Here is a 22213-nt window from a genome sequence, read left to right on the forward strand (position 1 = left end):
TTTTGAAGCCAGTTGAGTGCCGTCTCCTTATTGATGTACATTATCCACTTGTTGCAGGTGTGTGGTTCAGACAATACTGTAGTCAGAGATCAAATGGATGGCCATACAACTAGTATTGTTTAAAAGGAAACAATGGCAGCCTCCACATGAGTATCACTTCAGGTTCCCTTTAAGACATTTTAAAGAGGGCACAAGGCAACATATAAAAACTCAAACAAAAAACCCCGCATGCTGTACTCTTACTCCTGGTAAAGCAATGCAACTATGCCTGTCTGATCGCTGCATTGTCCTGCAGAAGTCGGTGCAGAAGCCAATACAGCAGCATTGGATGACAAGTGAATGCTATAAACTCACACCAGCTGTCATGAATCATTGCTGTCAGCTGGGTATTAAAGGGAATCTAAAGGGAAAAACTTATTAAATAATGAATTGAATGTGTAGTACAGCTAAGAAATAGAACATTATTAGCAAAGATAGGAGTCTCACATTGTTTTCCAGCACAGGTAGAGTTAAAAAAAAACAAAAAAAAAAACAACAACTTGGGTCGGCCAAGTATACATCAAAGAAAGTGACAGCTTGTGATAAGGTTTTATTGCAAGGAAGTTCAAAGGGTCATAGGCTCTGCTCTGTTTCACAGTTTAAAATACAGAGTGTGGTTTGTAAATAGCATATATGACGGAATGTTATTGCTGCTAAGGGTGGCCCAACCAGTTATTAGGTTCAGGGGGCAATTTCTTTTTCACACAGGGCCATGTAGGTTTTGAGTTTTTTTTCTCTCACTAAATAATAAAAACCATCATTTAAAACTGCATTTTGTGTTCAATTATGTTATCTTTGACTAATAGTTAACGGTTTTTGATGAGCAGAAACATTTAAGTGTGACAAACATGCAAAAGAATAAGAAATCAGGAAGGGGGCAAATAGTTTTTCACATCACTGTATATAACTGAAAATAAAAAATATGATATTCTTTTGCTACTAATGTTCTATTAATTATCGGTACAACACATACAACGCATATACTTTTTTTGCTTCAGTGTAACGGACACCAAAAAAATCACCACTTGGGCTGATGGGAAATGTAGTCCTGTGTCCAACAGGGAGCTTCAACCCCTCCGCATTTCCCTGCTGCTAGGAGAGTGTAGCGAGACTAGAATGAGGTCATTAGAATATTAAAAACTGTGTTCCGGTATCTGCACTCTTTATTTTCATAAAAATATTTCCAAATAACCCAATCCGGGGGGGGGGGGGGGGGGGGGGGGGGATCAGGAAAGCATATGGGGGATTTCCAAACAGCCCAGAGCTCCCCTTTAATGACACGCATTTACAGAACAAAGTACCTGACTTACGTCACAACTTTAGTCTTCACATGAGTCTTCATCACTCTTCTTCCGCGAGCGGAAAGTTCAACGCTGGAGGGAAGAAAATCCAGGTTACGCAGAAAATAGAAATTCAGAGGGTATCAGAAGAGTTACCGGGTTAAAAAGCAACCCAAGGTGGGAGACAGATGGAGGCTGCCATATTTATTTCCTTTTAATCATTTCCAGTTGCCTGGCAGCTCTGCTGATCTCTTTGGCTGCAGCAGTGTCTGAATCACACACCTGAAAAAAAAAAAGCATGCGGAAAGTGCACTCAAACATCTGATATGCTGCATGCTTGTTCAGGGTCTAGGATTAAAAAGTATTAAAGGCATATAGGTTTAGCTGTACAGCCAGGTAATGTGTATTGTTTAACCTCGAGGACCGCAGTGTTAAACCTCCCTAAAGACTAGGCAATTTTTCATTAAATTGGCCACTGCAGCTTTAAGGCCAAGCTGCAGGGCCACACAACACAGCACACAGGTGATTAACCCCCCCCCCCCCCTCTCTCCTTTTCTCCCCACCAACAGAGCTCTCTGTTGGTGGGGTCTGATCACTCCCCTCCCCCCCCATGTTTGTTTAACTGTGTTTATTTAAAAAGTGTTTTTTTTTTTTTATTATTTCATTGTAAAACCCCTCCCTTCCTCCCCCCGCCAGACAATCCCCGTGATCAGCTGTCATAGGCTTCAGCCTATGACAGGACAGCCGATCACCTCTGTGTCTCAGGAGGTACAGCGCTGCTGCTGATCGCAGCGCTGTACATGTAATTAGACAGCGATTACGCCGTCTACAAGTCTCCCGAGCGGCAACCACCACTCGGAGACTGAAGTCGGAGCTCCACTCCGCCCACCAAGCTGGAGATGTGCGTGCGCACCCTGCGTGTGATCTCCTGCAAAACAGAGCCCCAGGACTTAATGCCGATCGGCGTTAGGCGGTCCTGGGGCTGCCACGCCAGCGGCGTGACCCGGCAGCTGGAGGTCAAAGGACAACTGTAGTGAGAGGGATATGGAGGCTGACATTTATTTTCTCTTAAGCAATACCAGCTGCATGGTAGTCCTGCTGATCCTCTGCCTCTAATACTTTTAGCCATAAACCCTGAACAAGCATCAGGTGTTTCTGACATTATTGTCAGATCTAACTACATTAGCTACATGATTGTTTCTGGTGTGATTCAGACACTACGACAGTCAAATACATGCTGCCAGGCAACTGACATTACTTAAAAGGAAATAAATATGGCAGCCTCCATATTCTTCTCACTTCAGTTGTCCTTTACAAGGCAATAAATACATTAGCATTCATATATCGCTTCAGGTTCCCTTTAGTGCCAGAAGCAGAACGTCGGTAACAAGATTATTAATGGGCCACTATTGCAAACGATTGTTAAATAGAGAAAAATAAAAAAACTATACATTTATAATGCATTTTATTCTGTAACAGATATGTATGCATCATGCACATATGTTCCAGATTAAAATGCACTATAATGGTCTTTTTTCCTATGTCTCTCTTACTTCTAGCAGGTAGTACAGATCTGAGGTTGTGGACTAGTCCTCAGAGATGCAAGTAGCAAGGCTGTCTTGCATATTTGTATACTGTAGATCCTTTCCAGGGCGTGCTTTTGAAAAGAATACAATTAACCACCTCCTGACCGCCTCACGTCGATGGGCGGTGGGAGGCACAAGGTCGCCTAACGCCAATTGGCGTCCTCGTGAGATTAGCAGGGAATGAGCGCTTGTTCGAGTGCGCGTTCCCAGCAGGGGACACAGGAGGCCACCGCGATCAGCCTGCCGGACGCGATTGGAGCTGGCAGGCTGATTAAACAAAAAACAATGGTAAAATATATGTGTACAGCGCTGTACATGGGGCATACATGTCACTTAACTGTCCCTCCGATGGGCTCACAATCTAATGCCATGCATAGGCTGATGCAGAGGTGTATGTAGTGCAGAGGTGCACAAGAATTGAACTTCATCCCAATGAGTAGCTGATACCCCCTTTCCCATGAGAAATCTTTTCCTTTTCTCAAACAGATCATCAGGGGGTTTGTATGGCTAATATTGTGGTGAAACCCCTCCCAGTGGTCCTGACAGTTTCCGATCTGTGAACCACACTGCATTGTGGGAAATAATAGCTGTTTACTGCTGGGTCCAACTGCCAAAAAAAGCAAGCAGCATCTCCTTCCAGTGACATCACCTGTCAGCAGTAAAAATGTCAACCTTGTGGTAAATGTCAGAATGTAGATCAAAGAGAGGAAAGACTTTACAATGGGAAAACACTGACTAAATCCTTTATACATAATTATTGTAAAAATGAAGCACTTTTGTATTTCATTATTTTCACTGGAGTTTCACTTTAAAGCTGTGCAGTGTTGAACCGTAAAAAAATGGCCTGGTTACTTGGGGGGTGGGTTTATAAACCTGTGGCCCTTAAAGGGATACTGGGGGGGGGGGGGGGGGTCAGGGGAAAATGAGTTGAACTTACCAGGGGCTTCTAAAGGTCCCGCGCAGACATCCTGTGCCCACGCAGCCACTCACCGATGCTCCGGCCCCGCCTCCGGTTCACTTCTAGAATTTCAGACTTTAAAGTCTGAACACCACTGCGCCTTTGTTGCCGTGTCCTTGTTCCCGCTGATGTCACCAGGAGCGTACTGCGCAGACACAGACCATACTAGGCCTGCGTAGTACGCTCCTGGTGACATCAGCGGCATCGAGGACACGGCAACACAGGCGCAGTGGTTTTCAGACTTCAAAGTCTGAAATTCCAGAAGTGAACGGGAGGCGAGTCCGGAGCATCGCTAAGTGGCTGCGCGGGCACAGGATGTCTGCGGGGGACCATTAGAAGCTCCGGGTAAGTTCAACTCATTTTCCCCCGACCCCCTACAGTGTCCCTTTAGAGGTTAAATACTGAGAATTCTCAAAAAATATTTAGTATTTATATAGAGCGGTCATCCTACAGCGCTGTACAGAGTTTTGTCTTGTCACCTAATGCATCCGAAGACTAAGTAAAAAAAAAAAAAAAAAATTCAGCCCCTAGAAGAGTGTAAGGTCTCAATGCTGCAGTTCCGTTTTGAGCCAGGCCTCCGGTAACTCCATATCTGCCGCCAAGTCGGGTTCCTCTGCACATGCTCGCTGTACGCCTCTCCATCTCGCTCCCAGTGACGGGAGAGCTCTGCACTTGCACAGTACAATTCTCACTGAACTGCACAAACGCAAAGCGCTCAGCCCCAGGAGTGTGATCCTGAGAGCCACTCGGTGCAACCGCACATGTGCAGAAGATCCCCACCTGGCCACATGTAGTGATCTTCCAGAGCGGAAACCAGGAGCCCTGTCTGACAGCGGAACGGCGGTGTGGGACCTGACGCACTTCTAGGGGCTGAAGGAAGTGCCATGTGACTAAAACCTATTAAAAATCTGGGACGTATTCTTTAACTGTCCCTCAGTGGGGCTCACAATCTAGTCCCTTCCATAGTCCTATGTCTATGTGTGTATCATGTAGTGTATTTATCGTAGTCAAGGCAAAATTAGGGAAAGCCAATTAACATATCTATGTTTTGGGGGTGTGGGAGGAAACCGGAGTGCCCAGAGGAAACCCACAAAGACATGGGGAGAACATACAAACTGTGCAGATAGTGCCTGTCTGGGATTTGAACCGGGGACCCAGCACTGCAAGGCGAGAGGGCTAACCACTTCACCACCGTGCTGCCCAGGAGATGGATTAGTCCAGAACCTGTCAGTTTTACTACCTACTGTAAGTTAACATCGGAAAAAGCCCAGCTACTTACCAGTAGTTGGGTTTCAACAGTTTCCTCCTGAGAGAAGATCATCCCACCCCTAATGGTAACACAGACAACAAATTAAAGAGAACCCGAGGTGGGGATCTTAGAACGAAATCTATACACAGTGGCTGGGTCTGGCTATAGTGCCCAGCTTCTGTTGCTATTTGAATCCCCCCTGCGCTCCGCTCTCCCCCATAAATTACAGCCGCGCTGGCGACAAGCAGCGTGTCGCAGCGAGCTGTATTTACCTCCCTAGTGTCACTCACGCCGCTCCCCCGCCTCCTGCAGAGCGCCAGTCCCTGCCCACGTCCCTCGCCGCTGATTGGAGGGAAGGGATGCGGGCGGGGACCGGTGCTCTGCAGGAGGCGGGGGGAGCGGCGTGAGTGACATTAGGGAGGTAAACATTACCCGACAGCGCGGCTGTAATTTATGGGCTAGAACGGAGCGCAGGGGGGACTTAGGGGGGATTCAAATGGCAACAGAGGCTGGGCACTATAGCCAGACCCAGCCTCTGTGTATAGATGTCATTCCAAGATCCCCACCTCGGGTTCTCTTTAACCACTTCAGCCCGCGGGGATTTTTCACCTTCTGCATCGGAGCAATTTTCACCTCCTATTCATTCGCTAATAACTTTATCACTACTTATCACAATTTATTGATCTATATCTTGTTTTTTCCGCCACTAATTAGGCTTTCTGTGGGTGGTACATTTTGCTAAGAGCCACTTTACCGTAAATGCATTTTAACAGGATTAATAAGAAAAAATGAAAAAAAAATCATTATTTCTCAGTTTTCGGCCAATTAAAGCTTTAAAATAATCCACCCTACCATAATTAAAACCTATGTATTTTATTTACCCGTTTGTCTCGATTATTATACCATTTAAATTTTGTCCCTATCACAATGTATGGCGCAAATATTTTATTTAGAAATAAAGGTGCATTGTTTCCGTTTTGCGTCCATCACTATTTACAAGCTTATAATTTAAAAAATGTTTGTAATATACCCCCTTAAAATGCATATTTAAAACGTTCAGACCCTTTGGTAACTATTTATGTCTTTTTTTTGTCATTTTTTTTTCCCCAAATAAAAAATGTATTTGTGTAATATTTTGGTGTGGGACATAAACAGTTTATTTTTAATGTTGTTATAGGTGTAAATTGTATTGTAAAAAATGTGTAGCTGTAGTTTTACTATTTGGCCACAAGATGGTCACCTTCGTTTTTATTTACCCTGCTTGTACTTTTTGCTAAGCGGAAGTACAAGGGGATGCGGAAATCTGTCCGGGCAGAAGAACTGAAGCCTCACATGTGAGCGCTTCGGTTTTTCTGCGGGGGAAAGGGATCTGTGATCGGGAACCATGTTCCCTTTCAGTGATCCCAGGGCTACCGGGGGACACAACGGGGGTGCGCCTGCGGGCGGGAGCGCTGCAGAGCTGCCGCCCGGACGTGAGCTTCACGTCCGGGCGGCGGAAATGGTTAAAGAAAAACTGTCACGAAAATCTAAAAATTTAAAACACATACAAATAAGAAGTACGCTTCTTCCCAAGTAAAATGAGCCATAAATTACTTATCTCCTAAGTTGCTGGCATTTACAGTAAGTAGTAGAAATCTGACATCATCGACAGGTTTTGGGCTAGTCCATCTCTCCATAGGGGATTCTCAGCATGGCCTGTATTCCTTATAAAGACACTCCCTGAAAAAAGTTTATACAAAGATGCTGACCAGCCTCCCTGTTCATCATACCCTTTTTTTGGGCAGTTGGACGGAGCAACTGCCATTTACTAAGTGCATTTTGAAAATAAAGAAATGCCTGTGAACCCCCTATGAGGAGTTAGTGCTAGTACAAAACCTGTCAGTTCTGTCAGATTTCTGCTACCTACTGTAAGTGACAGCAACATAGGAGAAAAGTAATTTATGGCTCATTTTACTCTGGAAGAAACGTACTTAATTGTATAGGTTAACATATATTTTTAAAATTTAAGATTTTCGTGACAGAGGTCCTTTAAATATGCAAATGTACCTCCCTCCTACATCTCACTTTAAAAAAAAAAAAAAACTACAACCATATACAGTACATATTACTATTAATTTTAGCAGTACATGGTAGGGAAGTTAGCCCTCCTGGAGGACACATTGAAACCCTACCGGTAAGTAGCTGGGCTTTTCTCTCATAGTCCTCCAGGATGGCTTCCTCCCGAGACCAGCAAGAAATTACTTTTAAAGGCAGCCATACATCTCTGCGATGATGGGCAGATTCGACCAAGAGACAAATCTCCCTCTAATCGAATCTGATGAGAGAGATCTGTCGGCTGCTCATATACCGTAGGCCAATTCCCGATCGATTTCATGTTCAAATTGATATGGAATCTGCATTGTGTTGCCGCATCTGACCGTTTCTCCGACCTGACACTGTCCGCCCTAATGTCCCCCCGTGCCCAGTGCATGCAATACACTACCTATCCACGCCTCCGCTTGCTCCGGGCTCCCTCCATTGTCCATACAGGCGTCCTCCATGTGGTTGCCTAGTAAGGGTGCGTGTGTGATGTCAAACGTCACTCATGGCAAAGTTACTAGGCAACCACATGGCGCATGTGTATGGATAGCAGAGGGAGCCCGGAGCAAGCGGAGTTGAGGACAGGTACTGTATTGCTTGTACTGGGCACAGAGGGTGGGGGGGCGCATTAAACATTAGGGGGGCCATCGCCAGGGGTTTTGTTGCGTTCTTGCTAGCCCTGATATCGCTTGTTATTACCGCCGCGCACCCAGTCAAGGAAGTCGGCCCTACATCTTGCAGCATGTCCGAACCATGTCGGTCTGGCATGCACTTGGCGGCATCTTCATCCAATTCCTATAATGATAATCAAATTGGATGGTAGATCGGCCGACAAGTCACCTGTATGGTCACCTTTAGGGGGGAATGAAGCACCTTTCTCTCGAATGTGTGGTCCTGGCTTGACAGGAGTTCCACTCGGTAATGCTTGAGAAAGGTATCACAGTCCCTCCAAGCAACCAGACAAAAACCTACACTAATCAGAGATAGGTGCCAACTGTCCCTAGCTGCCTGTATCCACAGGTGTAGGGAAACAATAAAAAAAACTAGTGATGCGTAGGAGGGAGGTGCTTACATACATCTGCATATTGAAATTGTTGTCTGTTTCCATTAGGGCTGAAATCGATCTTTCTTTTAGGAGGAAGCAGTCCTGAAGAACGATGGGAGAAAACGTAATTTAAAGTGCATTTTACTCTAGGGGGGGGGAAGTACTTTTTACTTGTATGTGTACACATGTATTTAAAAATGACACTTTTTTTCACAACAGTGTTCTTTTTATTATAAGCACTTGACATGTAAACCCTTTCAGCACAAAAAAAAAAAAAAACAACAACATTGAAGAGAAACCACCCAAGAATTGAATTTCATCCGAATCAGTAGCTGATACCCCCCTTTCCATGAGAAATCTATTCCTTTTCACAAAAGGATCATCAGGGGCCTCTGTATGGCTAATATTGTTGTGAAACCCGTCCCACAGGAAACTGTGAGGACCATGGTCCTGGCAGTTTCCTGTCTGTGAACCTCATTGCATTGTGGGAAATAGTGGTTTACAGCTGGGACCAACTGCCAAAAAAGCAAACAGCAGCTATATCCAGTGACATTACCTGCCAACAGTAAAAATCTCACCATGTGATAAATGTCAGAATGTAAATCAGGGAGAGGAAAGATTTTACAATGGGCAAACACTGAATCATTTATACATAATTATTGTAAAAATGAAGCACTTTTTTTTTTAATCACATAATTTTCAATGGAGTTCCTTTTTAAGGTCAAAGCTGAAGTATTAAAAAAAGAAAGACAAAAAAAAAAAGCAATAAACATTTCTGGGACGTTTCTGATTTGTTCTGTGTCGCGCTAACCCTGCAGTTGTCACAATTGGACCCTATAAAAGACAAGCGCTTGTCTGATATGCGCTTCCAGGCCCTGCTCCTCACTGCATAGGAGCCCAGCCATAATGCGTTAGTACGGCCGCACCTCCGCAGTAAGCCAAAACTGGTAAAAAGATGTGTGTAAGAATTGGCTCCTGAGTGCATGCCCTGTGCAAATATAATCACATTACTACATCACAATAACACTGAAACCTGTATCAAATGGGTGGGCCATTTATATGGATACACCTTCATAAAATGGGAATAGTTGGCGATATTAACTTCCTGTTTGTGGCACATTAGTATATGTGAGGGGTGCAACTTTTCAAGATGGGTGGTGACCATGGTGGCCATTTTGAAGTCGGCCATTTTGAATCCAACTTTTGTCTTTTCAATGGGAAGAGGGTCATGTGACATCAAACTTATTGGGAATTTCACAAGAAAAACAATGGTGTGCTTGGTTTTAACGTAACTTTATTATTTCATGAGTTATTTACAAGTTTCTCTTTGTTTACAGCAATTGACATGTCGCCGAGATTAACACGTGAGGAGCGGATAGAAATTGTGTTGATGTCTGGTGAACACAGTAACCGGGTCATTGCAGCAGATTTCAATGCAAGACACCCTATGAGACCACCCATCTCCCATGCTACAGATAGCAAACTGCTTGCCAAGTTTCGTGAAGTGTTGGATTTGCCAAAACGTGGACGCATGAAATCTGTCACTAATGAAGAAACATCAGTATCAAGGTTAAAATCTACTATCTATGCTTTTATTGTTGTATACACAAATAATGTACAATACTGTTGATATTACTGAGTTTGGCCAATTTGGCCTTGTTGTAAAATTAAGAAAATTCCCAATAAAAATTATTGAAACATAATGAAGAAACATCAGTGGCTGTCCTAGCTTCATTCAGCAAGAGCCCACAGCGTAGCACTCGACGCATGTCGGCGGATATTAGCTACTCACAAATGGCACCCTTACAAACTCCAGCTACTGCAGCATCTCAACGAGGATGACCCAGATCAGCGCACTGAATTGGCAGAATGGGCAAAACAAAAACTGGAACAGGACTCTCCGTTTACGCAGAAGGTTTTGTTCAGTGATGAGGCAAACTTTTATGTGAATGGTGAAGTTAAACAAAACCACCGCTATTGGTTTGACACTAACCCACATTGGATAGATCTCTCCAAGACTGTTTGAACAAAAAATTTGACGGTATGGTGTGGTATATGGGGTACAAAGATAGTTTGTTCTTCATCAATGGAAACCTTAAGGCCACTGGATATGCGAAATTGCTACATGATGATGCGTTTCTCTCTTTATGCACTGAAGCTGGCACGTTCCCTAAGTTTTTCCAGCAAGATGGTGCACCACCACATTATGGGTGTCAGGTCCGAGCATTCCTAGATGAACAGTTTCCTGGAAAGTGGATTGGTCGTCGTGGGCCAGTTGAATGGCCCCCAAGGTCTCCCGATCTGACCCCCTTAGACTTATCTGTGGGGTTATCTGAAGGCAATTGTCTATGCTGTGAAGATACGAGATGTGCAGCATCTGAAACTACGGATATTGGATGCCTGTGCTAGCATTTCTCCTGCGGGGTTGCTATCCGTGTGTGAAGAGTGGGAGAAGAGGGCTGCATCAATCCAACACAATGGGCAGCACACTGAACACAAGTGGTCAGAAACTTGTAAACAACTCATGAAAGAATTAAGTTACATTAACCACTTCAGTCTCTCTGGACGGATATATCCATCCAGAGACTGTGCTGCTGCCTGAGGCGCACGATCGTGCGCGCTCCCACTGCCTGCCATTACGCCCCCCCAATCAGTGAATGGGAATATAATTCCCATTCACTGATCTAAATCCCCCGCAGAAAAACCGACGGTCTCTAGTTTCCCAGCCTCCTTGTAGTTCCTGGAAGCGTGATCATACGCTTTCAGGACTTTGACTGTGGCCATCTTGTGGCCAAATAGTAAACGAAACCCACATACATTTTATATATTACATTATTTTACATTTAAAATTATCTGTTTCCCTTCCACACCAAAAATTACCCAAATACATTTTTTAATTAAAAAAATAAATAAATAAAATTACAATAAAAAAAAAAAAACAGTTACCTAAGGGTCTGAACTTTTTAAATATATATGTCAAGAGAGTATCTGATTATATTTTTTTAAAATTATAAGCTTGTAAATAGTGATAGACGCAAATTGGAAAAATGCACATTTATTTCTAAATAAAATATCGGCGCCATAAATTGTGAAAGGGACATCATTTAAACAGTGTAATAACTGGGACAAATGGGCAAATAAAATACATGAGTTTTAATTACGGTAGCATGTATTAATTTTAAACTATAGTGGCCAAAAACTGAGAAAGAATGAATTTTTTCCATTTCTTTCTTAAACTTCCTGTTAAAATGGATTTAAAAAATTTTTTTTTTTTAGCAAAATGTACTACCCAAAGAAAGCCTAATTAGTGGCGGAAAAAACAAGATATAGATCAATTAATTGTGACAAGTAGCGATAAAGTTATTGGCGAATGAATGGGAGGTGAACGTTGCTCGGATGCATACGATTTTCGACACTGTAGGCTGAAGTGGTTAAAAAAAACCAAGCACACCATTGTTTTTATTGTGAAATTCCAAATAAGTTTGATGTGTCACATGACCCTCTTCCTATTGAAAAAACTAAAGTTGGATTCAAAATGGCCAACTTCAAAATGGCCACCATGGTCACAACCCATCTTGAAAAGTTTACCCCCCTCACATATACTAATGTGCCACAAACAGAAATTAATATCATTAACCATTCCCATTTTATGAAGGAGTTTCCATATAAATGGCCCACCCTGTAGAATTACAAAATGTAATCCTAAGTAACCCCTCTAACTCTTAAAATGCCCTCCACATCGCACACTAAGAAGACAGCGAAGGAGATTTGGGCGCAGCCGGCGTCACCATAGGCCATAATAGGAATTACGTCTATAGCAGCACACAGAGTGTAACTTTGGCGCCGTTAGAAGTCGGAGCTGTAGTTACATTTAAAACACTAATTCCTCACTATCCATGGCAGCCTGGAGGGGGAATAGTAATTAACACGGCCAGGACTTATGCAGCAGCAGGATCAGCCATATACCGGCTGTATCCTGCACCCAAGTCTCCTAGCGCCGATTCATCTCGTACGCCTCCACATCCACTGAAATCGAGCATGTAATGAGGCTGAAGTCCCCATTACAAACAGTGTCCATCCTCACAGTCTTGTACAGGATACCTTATTAAGACATGGGATTCCTGGGGTAATGCCACAACTGCAAAGTTTTGAAAGGATGGAACTCTCCCAAAAATGCTCCAAGCAAATAACTACCAAGGCAATGTCCTGAATACAGCACTGGATGGGCAATAAGCTGTAAATTCAATCCAGAAAGCACTTCTGATATGTATTACAGAGCACCGGCAGGATGGATTCCAATCGCAGATCTGTACCAATAAGAACAGGTCCTCTTCATACAGTTATATACAGAATCATCAGTCATGGTTTAACCAGAAACTTCCGTGGGATAGCACTTGTACAGCAGACGTGTATACAGTAGTTCATAAAGCATGTGGCAATGCAGCTGGTAGCCACATGCTTTCTGAACGATACACTACTAGGATTACATTTTGTATTTCTACATTTGAAACAGGTTTTAGTGTTATTGTGATGTAATTAAGTGATTATATTTGCGCCAGCAGGCACTCCAAAAGCCAATTCTTTCACATATCGTTTTACTAATTTATCGTTGGCATGGTGCATGCTGGCCGTACAGGTTTGCTTTGTAGAAAAAGCAAGCTAGGAGGGAGCTTTCAAAGGACACCTGTAATATCTTAAAAAAAAAAAAAGTTTAACTTACCTGGGGCTTCTACTGGGCCCCCTGCAGATGTCCTGTGCCCGCGTTGGGACAAAACGATTCCTTTTCACAAACGGATCATCAGCGGGTTCTGTATGGCTGATATTGTGGTGAAACCCCTCCCACAACAAACTGAGGACCATGGTCCTGGCAGTTTCATGTCTGTGAACCTTGTTGCATTGTGGGAAATAGCTGTTTACAGCTGTTTCCAACTGCAAAATAAGCAAGCAGCAGCTACATCACCTGCCAACAGTAAAAATGTCACCATGTGATAAATGTCAGAATGTAAATAAGGGGTTTAAAAGATTTTACAATTGGCAAACACTGACTTAATCATTTATACATAATTATTGTAAAAATGAAGCACTTTTTTATTACATTTTCACTGGAGTTCCTCTTTAAGTTAAAATGTTTTTTTTTTTTTTTTTTTAAGAGATTACAGGTGTCCTTCAAAGCACACAGATAATTTCCCCATTTTATTTCATGGTCTCACACATCACCATTTCATATTACCAAAAACCATTACAACTTGGCTAAGCTGAAGCTGGGAGTGTACTGAGCTCTTTCCCGTTTCCTCCCCCTTCCTACACGTTGCCATTTCTCAGAGTTCTAATCACTGACTTAAAGGGAATGTTCGAGGGAAGAAGAAGAAAAAAAAAAAAAAAAAAAAAAAAAAATCTACTTACCCGGGGCTTCCTCCAGCACCTGTCAGCTGTCCTGTTCCCTCGGCGCACCTCTCCTTCCCGCCGGTGGCCCGGGGTCCCCTCCGGTGCAAGATGCTGACCTCGCCAGGTCGGCATCCACTGTTTTTGCGCGCGAGTCGCTCGCGGTGGCGCGGATGTCCTCTGGAGTATACTGCGCAGGTGCAGTAGTTCTGCGCCTGCACAGTACAATCCAGATGACGTCAGCGTGACCAAGAGCGGCTCTCCTGCAGGTGCAGTGGATGCCGGCCTGGCGAGGTCCCCGGGCCGCCGGCGGGAAGCGGAGCTACGGCGAGGGCACAGGACGGCTGACAGGTGCTGGAGGAAGCCCCGGGTAAAAAAAATTTTTTTTTTTTTTTTTTTTAAACTTAATCCTCGGACATTTCCTTTAATATGCAGACACTGACAATTTATCAGACAAGGAGTAATGAGAAACATTCAGAAAACAGTTGACAATCAGAAGTAGAGGTGTGCACCCATGCACAATCTCTCACAGACATCGAAACGGAATCCTGCAGATGACACGTGTTGCTAGGTAACAGCCAAGCAATGTGTTCTGTCTTTATGGAGAGAGGAGGAGGGACAATAGAGTATATGATTGCAACTTACAGATCTAGCATATTGGATTACTAAAGTGACCTAAGAGTGACACTAGTACTACCACTAGATTCTCAAACGAGACAGCCCAACCAAGCCCCGCAGTTGATAATCTAGAGGTCTTACCAGAGCTTTGGAGGCCGAGTGATTTTTGGGTACCTGGAGTCAGGAAAAAAAAATGTACAGACTCAGAATTTAAATTACATTTCTAATTTGCTAATTTACTAACTTTTAGTTATCGTCCTCACCATATTCCAATGTGACCCAGGTGAGAGGTGCAATTTTTTGTTTAGTACACGGTATCACACAATTTCACTCTATCCAGGCCAGGTTTGTTGGATCACTTATGAGATCCTCTCTGGAGAGGTCGTTGGATATCTGGGGGTGTACCTAGTATACAGCAGCCGGCAGATTTGGGCGCAGGGTAAAGACGATATACGGCTCACCCTGCTCCTGCACAAGTCCCAGCGGCGCTAATTACTATTCCCCCTCCAGGCCACCATGGATAGTGGGGGAAAGATGTAATTCGGCATCCAACTACTACTGGCAGATGAATTAGTGTTTTTGTAGTAATTTGTGCTCCGTCTTGACGGCGCCCAAATCACTCACTGAGCGTCGCTATAGCCATAATTTCTACTGCGATCTATGGTGGCGCCGACTGTGCCCAAAACTCCTGCGCTGTTTTTACAACGCTCCCATATGGGGAAGCCTGGTTAAGTCAGGTACACTGCGTAATGTGGAATGGCAGAGACCTTCTTTAATATTCAATTTACCTCAGATGGCAAAATGTTGACGATTCCATCTTCACCTCAAACCTGCAGGAGCTAGTACAGTTCCCTAAACGAGAAAATAAAGATAACGAGGGATATTTATAAAGCAATAATAATCCTAAGGATATTCCTGGTACGTAATATTGCTGCATTACACCAAATCTTTATCATAAAAAAGCAGACAAACAAAAACCTGATACTTATCTATCGAAAGGGAATGTTTTGGATCCTATTGAGCCTTCCCAGTTACCCAGCGCTGTTCCTTGGAGAAGTTATGCCACCTCTAGGAGCCCTCAGAAAGCTAAAGCAGCCCGACTGCTCATGAAGACGGCGGGCTACGTACTGTGCGTGCATCATTCCCCAACCCGGACCAGACACATCCTTGCCCAACCCAAACCAGACACATCCTTGCCCAACCCAGACCAGACACATCCTTGCCCAACCCAGACCAGACACATCCTTGCCCAACCCAGACCAGACACATCCTTGCCCAACCCAGACCAGACACATCCTTGCCCAACCCAGACCAGACACATCCTTGCCCAACCCAGACCAGACACATCCTTGCCCAACCCAGACCAGACACATCCTTGCCCAACCCAGACCACACACATCCTTGCCCAACCCAGACCACACACATCCTTGCCCAACCCAGACCACACACATCCTTGCCCAACCCAGACCAGACACATCCTTGCCCAACCCAGACCAGACACATCCTTGCCCAACCCAGACCAGACACATCCTTGCCCAACCCAGACCAGACACATCCTTGCCCAACCCAGACCAGACACATCCTTGCCCAACCCAGACCAGACACATCCTTGCCCAACCCAGACCAGACACATCCTTGACCAACCCAGACCAGACACATCCTTGACCAACCCAGACCAGACACATCCTTGACCAACCCAGACCAGACACATCCTTGCCCAACCCAGACCAGACACATCCTTGCCCAACCAGGACCAGACACATCCTTACCCAACCCAGATCAAACCAGACCCATCCTTACCCAACCCAGACCAGACACATCCTTACCCAACCTAGACCAGACACATCCTTACCCAACCCAGACCACACATCCTTACCCAACCCAGACCAGACACATCCTTACCCAACCCAGACCAGACACATCCTTGCCCAACCCAGACCAGACACATCCTTGCCCAACCCAGACCAGACACATCCTTGCCCAACCCAGACCAGACACATCCTTACCCAACCCCAGACCAGACACATCCTTGCCCAACCCAGACCAGACACATCCTTGCCCAACCAGGACCAGACACATCCTTGCCCAACCAGGACCAGACACATCCTTACCCAACCCAGATCAAACCAGACCCATCCTTACCCAACCCAGACCAGACACATCCTTACCCAACCTAGACCAGACACATCCTTACCCAACCCAGACCACACATCCTTACCCAACCCAGACCAGACACATCCTTACCCAACCCAGACCAGACACATCCTTGCCCAACCCAGACCAGACACATCCTTGCCCAACCCAGACCAGACACATCCTTGCCCAACCCAGACCAGACACATCCTTACCCAACCCCAGACTCAAAGTAAACAGTATCTCCCCTCTGTGCATAGAACTCTCAGTAACAAATATTCTGCACAGATCACCTGGCAGAACGAAATAATCAGAATCATTTATTTTGCCAAGTACAAATGGGGGGGTTGTACCCGGAATTTGTTTATGCTCATACAGGTTCTGGAATGATGGGGGGGGGGTAATGTCCAAAAGTCAAGAGCCGAGGCTGCCATACTACAGCGCCACCAGTTGCACTTGGCAATCATCTTTTATACCTAAGAAGACATGGGGGCAGGGGGGACAGGGCTGTGGAGTCGGAGTTGTAGCCGGAGTCAATGGTTTCATAAACTGGGTCGTCGGATGATTTTTGTACTGACTCCACAGCCCCGGAGAGGGACATAGGGAGGCGAAGGTTCAGCAGTGATGACCCAGTTCTTCATGAAGGAAACCTGAGGTGATGGCCGACACTGCTGAGGACCCTAATTTGTGGCAGTGAAAGATGTCACCACCAGTCAAATGTCAGAATGTAAATCGTGGATAGGAAAGATTTTACAATGGGCAAACACGGACTAAATCTATAAATTACCTTTGTAAAAAGAAAAAGAAAATGCAATTTTATTTCTTATTTTTACTACAGTTCCACTTTAAAATTGGGCCGACAAGCTCCAAAAATTAATACACAAGGGCAGTAAGGGATCAAAACCACTAGCAGCCTTTTCTAAGCACTAGGGTTTTGAAAGCTCTTGCTAATGTAATGCTATGGGGGATTTTTATAAAATCACATCGCTCCAGTGGGATCACACCCATAGCATTACATTAGCAAGAGCTTTCAAATCACAAAGCGTTCAGAAAAATCGCTTCTAGTGGGTCCCAGGCTTAAAGGGCAACTGAAGCAAGAGGGATACGGAGGCTGACATTTATTTCCTTTTTAAACATTGCACATTGCCTGGCTGGCTTGCTGATTCTCTGCCTAGCCATACACTCTGAACAAGCCTGCAGCAGATCAGGTGTTTCTGACATTATTGTCAGATCTGACAAGATTAGCTGCGTGCTTCTTTCTGGTGTGATTCAGACACTACTGCAGCCAAAAAAATCAGCAGGGCTACCAGGAAATGTGTATTTTTTGACAGGAAATAAATATGGCAGCCTCCATATTCTTCTCACTTCAGTTCCCCTTTAAGGCTGCATATTAGGATCCTTTCTCTTCCTAAGCCAGCACTTTCTGGTGGGGCTGCTCTGCAATGATACCATCACACGCAGCAGGTAAGCGAACTGCATTAAATTCCAGCCTATTCCAGTACTTATGTCACAGCCATAGTCAGGGGGTAGGTTGTGCATCCCGTCAGCAGAGTCAGTGGGTCGCACAAAATACAATGCCCAGTACAGCCAATAATGTGAGATATGAACACCCATTTGGTGAATAGAGTGCTTGTGAATCTAGTGGAGGGGAAAACAAATTACGTCTCCAGCATTTTTCCACAGATCACATTCAGATCCTCATTGCCGTGCATTGCTGCAGAGATCATGGCCTCCATATTACACATCTAGGGATTAAGGTCTCCATATTACACTGTATAGACATATAGGGAACAGGACCTCCATATTACACTGTATACACATATAGGGAACAGGACCTCCAGATTACACTGTATAAACATATAGGGAACAGGACCTCCAGATTACACTGTATACACATATAGGGAACAGGACCTCCAGATTACACTGTATAAACATATAGGGAACAGGACCTCCATATTACACTGTATACACATATAGGGAACAGGACCTCCATATTACACTGTATACACATATAGGGAACAGGACCTCCAGATTACACTGTATACACATATAGGGAACAGGACCTCCATATTGCACTGTATACACATATAGGGAACAGGACCTCCATATTGTACTGTATATACATATAGGGAACAGGACCTCCATATTACATTGTATGCACATATAGGGAGGAGTTAGTGAATGACCTCAAATTAGCAGGGACCACAGTCACCAAGAAAACCATTGGAAACACATTACACCTCAATGGATTAAAATCCTGCAGGGCTCGCAAGGTCCCCCTGCTCAAGAAGGCACATGTGCAGGCCCATCTGAAGTTTGCCAATGAACACCTGAATGATTCTGTGAGTGACTGGGAGAAGGTGCTGTGGTCTGATGAGACCAAAATAGAGCTCTTTGGCATTAACTCAACTCGCTGTGTTTGGAGGAAGAAAAATGCTGCCTTTGACCCCCAAAACACCATCCCCACCGTCAAGCATGGGGGTGGAAACATTTTGCTTTGGGGGTGTTTTTCTGCTAAGGGCACAGGACAACTTAATCGCATTAACGGGAAAATGGACGGAGCCATGTATCGTGAAATCCTGAACGACAACCTCCTTCCCTCTGCCAGGAAACTGAAAATGGGTCGTGGATGGGTGTTCCAGCACGACAATGACCCAAAACATACAGCAAAGGCAACAAAGGAGTGGCTCAAGAAGAAGCACATTAAGGTCATGGAGTGGTCTAGTCAGTCTCCGGACCTTAATCCAATAGAAAACCTATTGAGGGAGCACAACCTCAGAGTTGCACAGAGACAGCCTCGAAACCTTAGGGATTTAGAGATGATCTGCAAAGAGGAGTGGACCAACATTCCTCCTAAAATGTGTGCAAACTTGGTCATCAATTACAAGAAACGTTTGACCTCTGTGCTTGCAAACAAAGGTTAAAAACTTATTTCACTCAATGAAATGCAAATCAGTTGCTATCTTTTATTTAAGGTTATTTTTTCGTTTTTCCTTTTGATGTGCTATCTGCCATTGTTAAAATAAACCTACCATTGAAATGATACTGTTCTGAGACTTTTCATTTCTTTGTCATTGGACAAACTTACAAAATCAGTGAGGGGTCAAATAATTATTTCCTCCACTGTATAGGGAACAGGACCTCCATATTACACTGTATACACATATAGGGATCAGGGCCTCCATATTACACTTTATACACATATAGGGAACAAGACCTCTATATTACACTGTATACACATATAGGGAACAGGACCTCCATATTACACTGTATACACACCTAGGGAACAGGACCTCCATATTACACTGTATACACACCTAGGGAACAGGACCTCCATACTACACTGTATACACACCTAGGGAACAGGACCTCCATACTACACTGTATACACATATAGGGTTCAGGGCCTCCATATTACACTGTATACACATATAGGGAACAGGGCCTTTATATTACACTTTATACCAGGGCTGTGGAGTCGGAGTTGGAGTCGGGGCAATTTTGGGCACCCGGAGTCAGAGTTGGAGTTGTGGTTTCAGAAACTGAGGAGTCGGAGTCGGAGTCTCATGATTTTTGTACAAAATCCACAGCCCTGTTAAGTATTAGACTAAGGAGTCAGAGTCGAGGAGTCGGAGTCTGAGCAATTTTGGGTACCCGGAATCGGAGTTGGAGTCGTGGTTTCAGAAACTGAGGAGTCGGAGTTGGAAGATTTTTGTACTGACTCCACAGCCCTGCTTTATACACATATAGGGAACAGGACCTCCATATTACATTGTATACACATATAGGGAACAGGACCTCCATATTGCACTGTATACACATATAGGGAACAAGACCTCTATATTACACTGTATACACATATAGGTAACAGGACCTCCATACTACACTGCATACCAGGGCTGTGGAGTCAGAGTTGAAGTTGAGGAGTCGGAGCAATTTTGGGTACCCGGAGTCGTTGATTTCATAAACTGAGGAGTCGGATGATTTTTGTTCAAAATCCACAGCCCTGTTAAGTGTTAGACTAAGGAGTTGGAGCCATTTTGGGTACCCGCAGTCGGAGTTGGAGTGGTGGTATCATAAACTGAGGAGTCAGAAGATTTTTGTCAGGGCTGTGGAGTCGGAGTCGTCGGAGTAGGGGCAATTTTGATCCCCCCACACGTATACAAGACAAAATAGGCAGTGGGGGTGTAGCTATTCCCACCCACAGACACTCAAATATATGTGGTCACCGTCACCTTCATTGAATACAAATCATCAAAAGGCAAGCGGTGATGAAACATGAGGAGGGCTTGGCTATCACCCGGCTCGCCAGTGGGTACAACAGGCTCTTACGCACAGCAGTCGATGCGTGACAACATACCTCCCAACTTTTTAAGATCATAATGAGGGACACTTAAGCCACGCCTGCCACACCCCTGATCACGCCCGTCACACATACCATAAAGATTTCATAAGAAAAATACGTTTTGTAATTCAAACCACACTTATCCTTTCTATCCCGGTTCATTTGCCTTCATATTAACATTTTAAAAAATTAGTAATATTTCAATTTACAGGATGGTAATAAAGTATATATATATATATATATATATATATATATATATATATATATATATATATATATATATATTTATATACATATACACATATACATATACACACACACACACACACATAGATAGATAGAAAGAGGAACAAAGTCCTGATAGAGGGACAAATGAGGAGGAGAGAGTGACAGGGCTCCCAAAGAGGGACTGTTCCTCCAAAAAAAGGGACAGTTGGGAGCCATGGTGACAGTGACCCTTTATATGGCACATGCTGTAGTGAAAACAGCTAGACCGCTTTCTAACGGAAGCCTCCACCACAGAAGGTATAAGAGATGGCCTGAGTCACATAAAGAGGAGTGATCACCTGAAATCACCTCTGATTTGGGCTGTTGATGGTGGGGGAGGGGAGATCTGATTACTGTTACATTGCTCCGCTTCACCTCCCACTAGTATGGACAGGCGGGCATGCTGGGCATTGTAGTTCCCCCGCAGGAGGTGACCGCTGGCCGCCTGGAGAGTAGACTCCAGGAGTCTGACTGTGATTTCTTTGCGCATCTGGCCCCGAAAAAATAAAACTTACCTGACTGCGTCGCCCAATAACTAACTAACCGGCCACGTTATAGTCAACCGCCCGGTGACGTCATTAGTCCCGCCCACGCACAACTCTTCCGCACGTGGCTTTCTCAAACTGCGCCAGATGGAATGCGTTGTGCGTCGTAGGTTCTCACCAGTCGCCACGCCCACCCGCGCATTGCTTTGCTGTATGTGTGGGCCGATAGCTCCACAGGGGTGATGTGAGGGCTGGTGGGGTCATACGCGGATTGGCCGGGGGATGCTCACACAATGACAATCTGGGCCGGTGGAAGCAGCAGCACTAATCGTTACAGCCTGGTCTGGCCGGTGCTTAAAGAGACACTAACATCAAAAAGTTCCCCTGGGGGGTACTCACCTCGGGATGGGGAAGCCTCGGTCCCAATGAGGCTTCCCACGCTGTCCTCTGTCCCAGGGGGGCTCGCTGCAGCCCTCTGAACAGCGGTCCGACAATTCCGTCAGCTTGGTCAATATTTACCTTTCCAGGCTCCAGTGGGGGCGCTGTTGCGGCTTTCGGGTCCGAAGTAGACGGAAATACCAAATCTCAGTCTGGTCCGCTCTACTGCGCAGGCGCCGGAGACTTACGCCTGCGCAGTAGAGCAGATCCGACGGCGATCGGGTATTTATGCCTATTTCAGAGCCGAGAGCCGCCACAGCGCCTGCGCAGGAGTCGGTAAGGTAAATATTTACATCGCCGCTGTTCGGA

At 44.8% G+C, this 22213-nt stretch overlaps 1 protein-coding gene across 6 annotated transcripts in view; it reads right to left on the reverse strand.

The window, feature by feature from the left end:
- LOC137504419 (nuclear RNA export factor 1-like) overlaps positions 1-21603 on the reverse strand; it is a 122037-nt gene extending 100434 nt beyond the window's left edge. For 3 of the 6 annotated variants that reach the window (XM_068232824.1, XM_068232822.1, XM_068232826.1), the window contains exons 1-3: positions 21291-21490; positions 15025-15088; positions 1350-1412 (exon numbers count right to left, since the gene is read on the reverse strand). In XM_068232824.1, the coding sequence (XP_068088925.1) occupies positions 1350-1412; positions 15025-15088; positions 21291-21471 (308 nt within the window). In that variant the 5' untranslated portion in view covers positions 21472-21490. The other 3 variants (XM_068232825.1, XM_068232827.1, XM_068232823.1) reach the window with 3 other exon arrangements.
- Between the last annotated feature and the right edge of the window lie 610 nt (positions 21604-22213).

The sequence above is a fragment of the Hyperolius riggenbachi genome, chromosome 4, assembly GCF_040937935.1.
Source record: "Hyperolius riggenbachi isolate aHypRig1 chromosome 4, aHypRig1.pri, whole genome shotgun sequence".
Classification (NCBI taxonomy): domain Eukaryota; kingdom Metazoa; phylum Chordata; class Amphibia; order Anura; family Hyperoliidae; genus Hyperolius; species Hyperolius riggenbachi.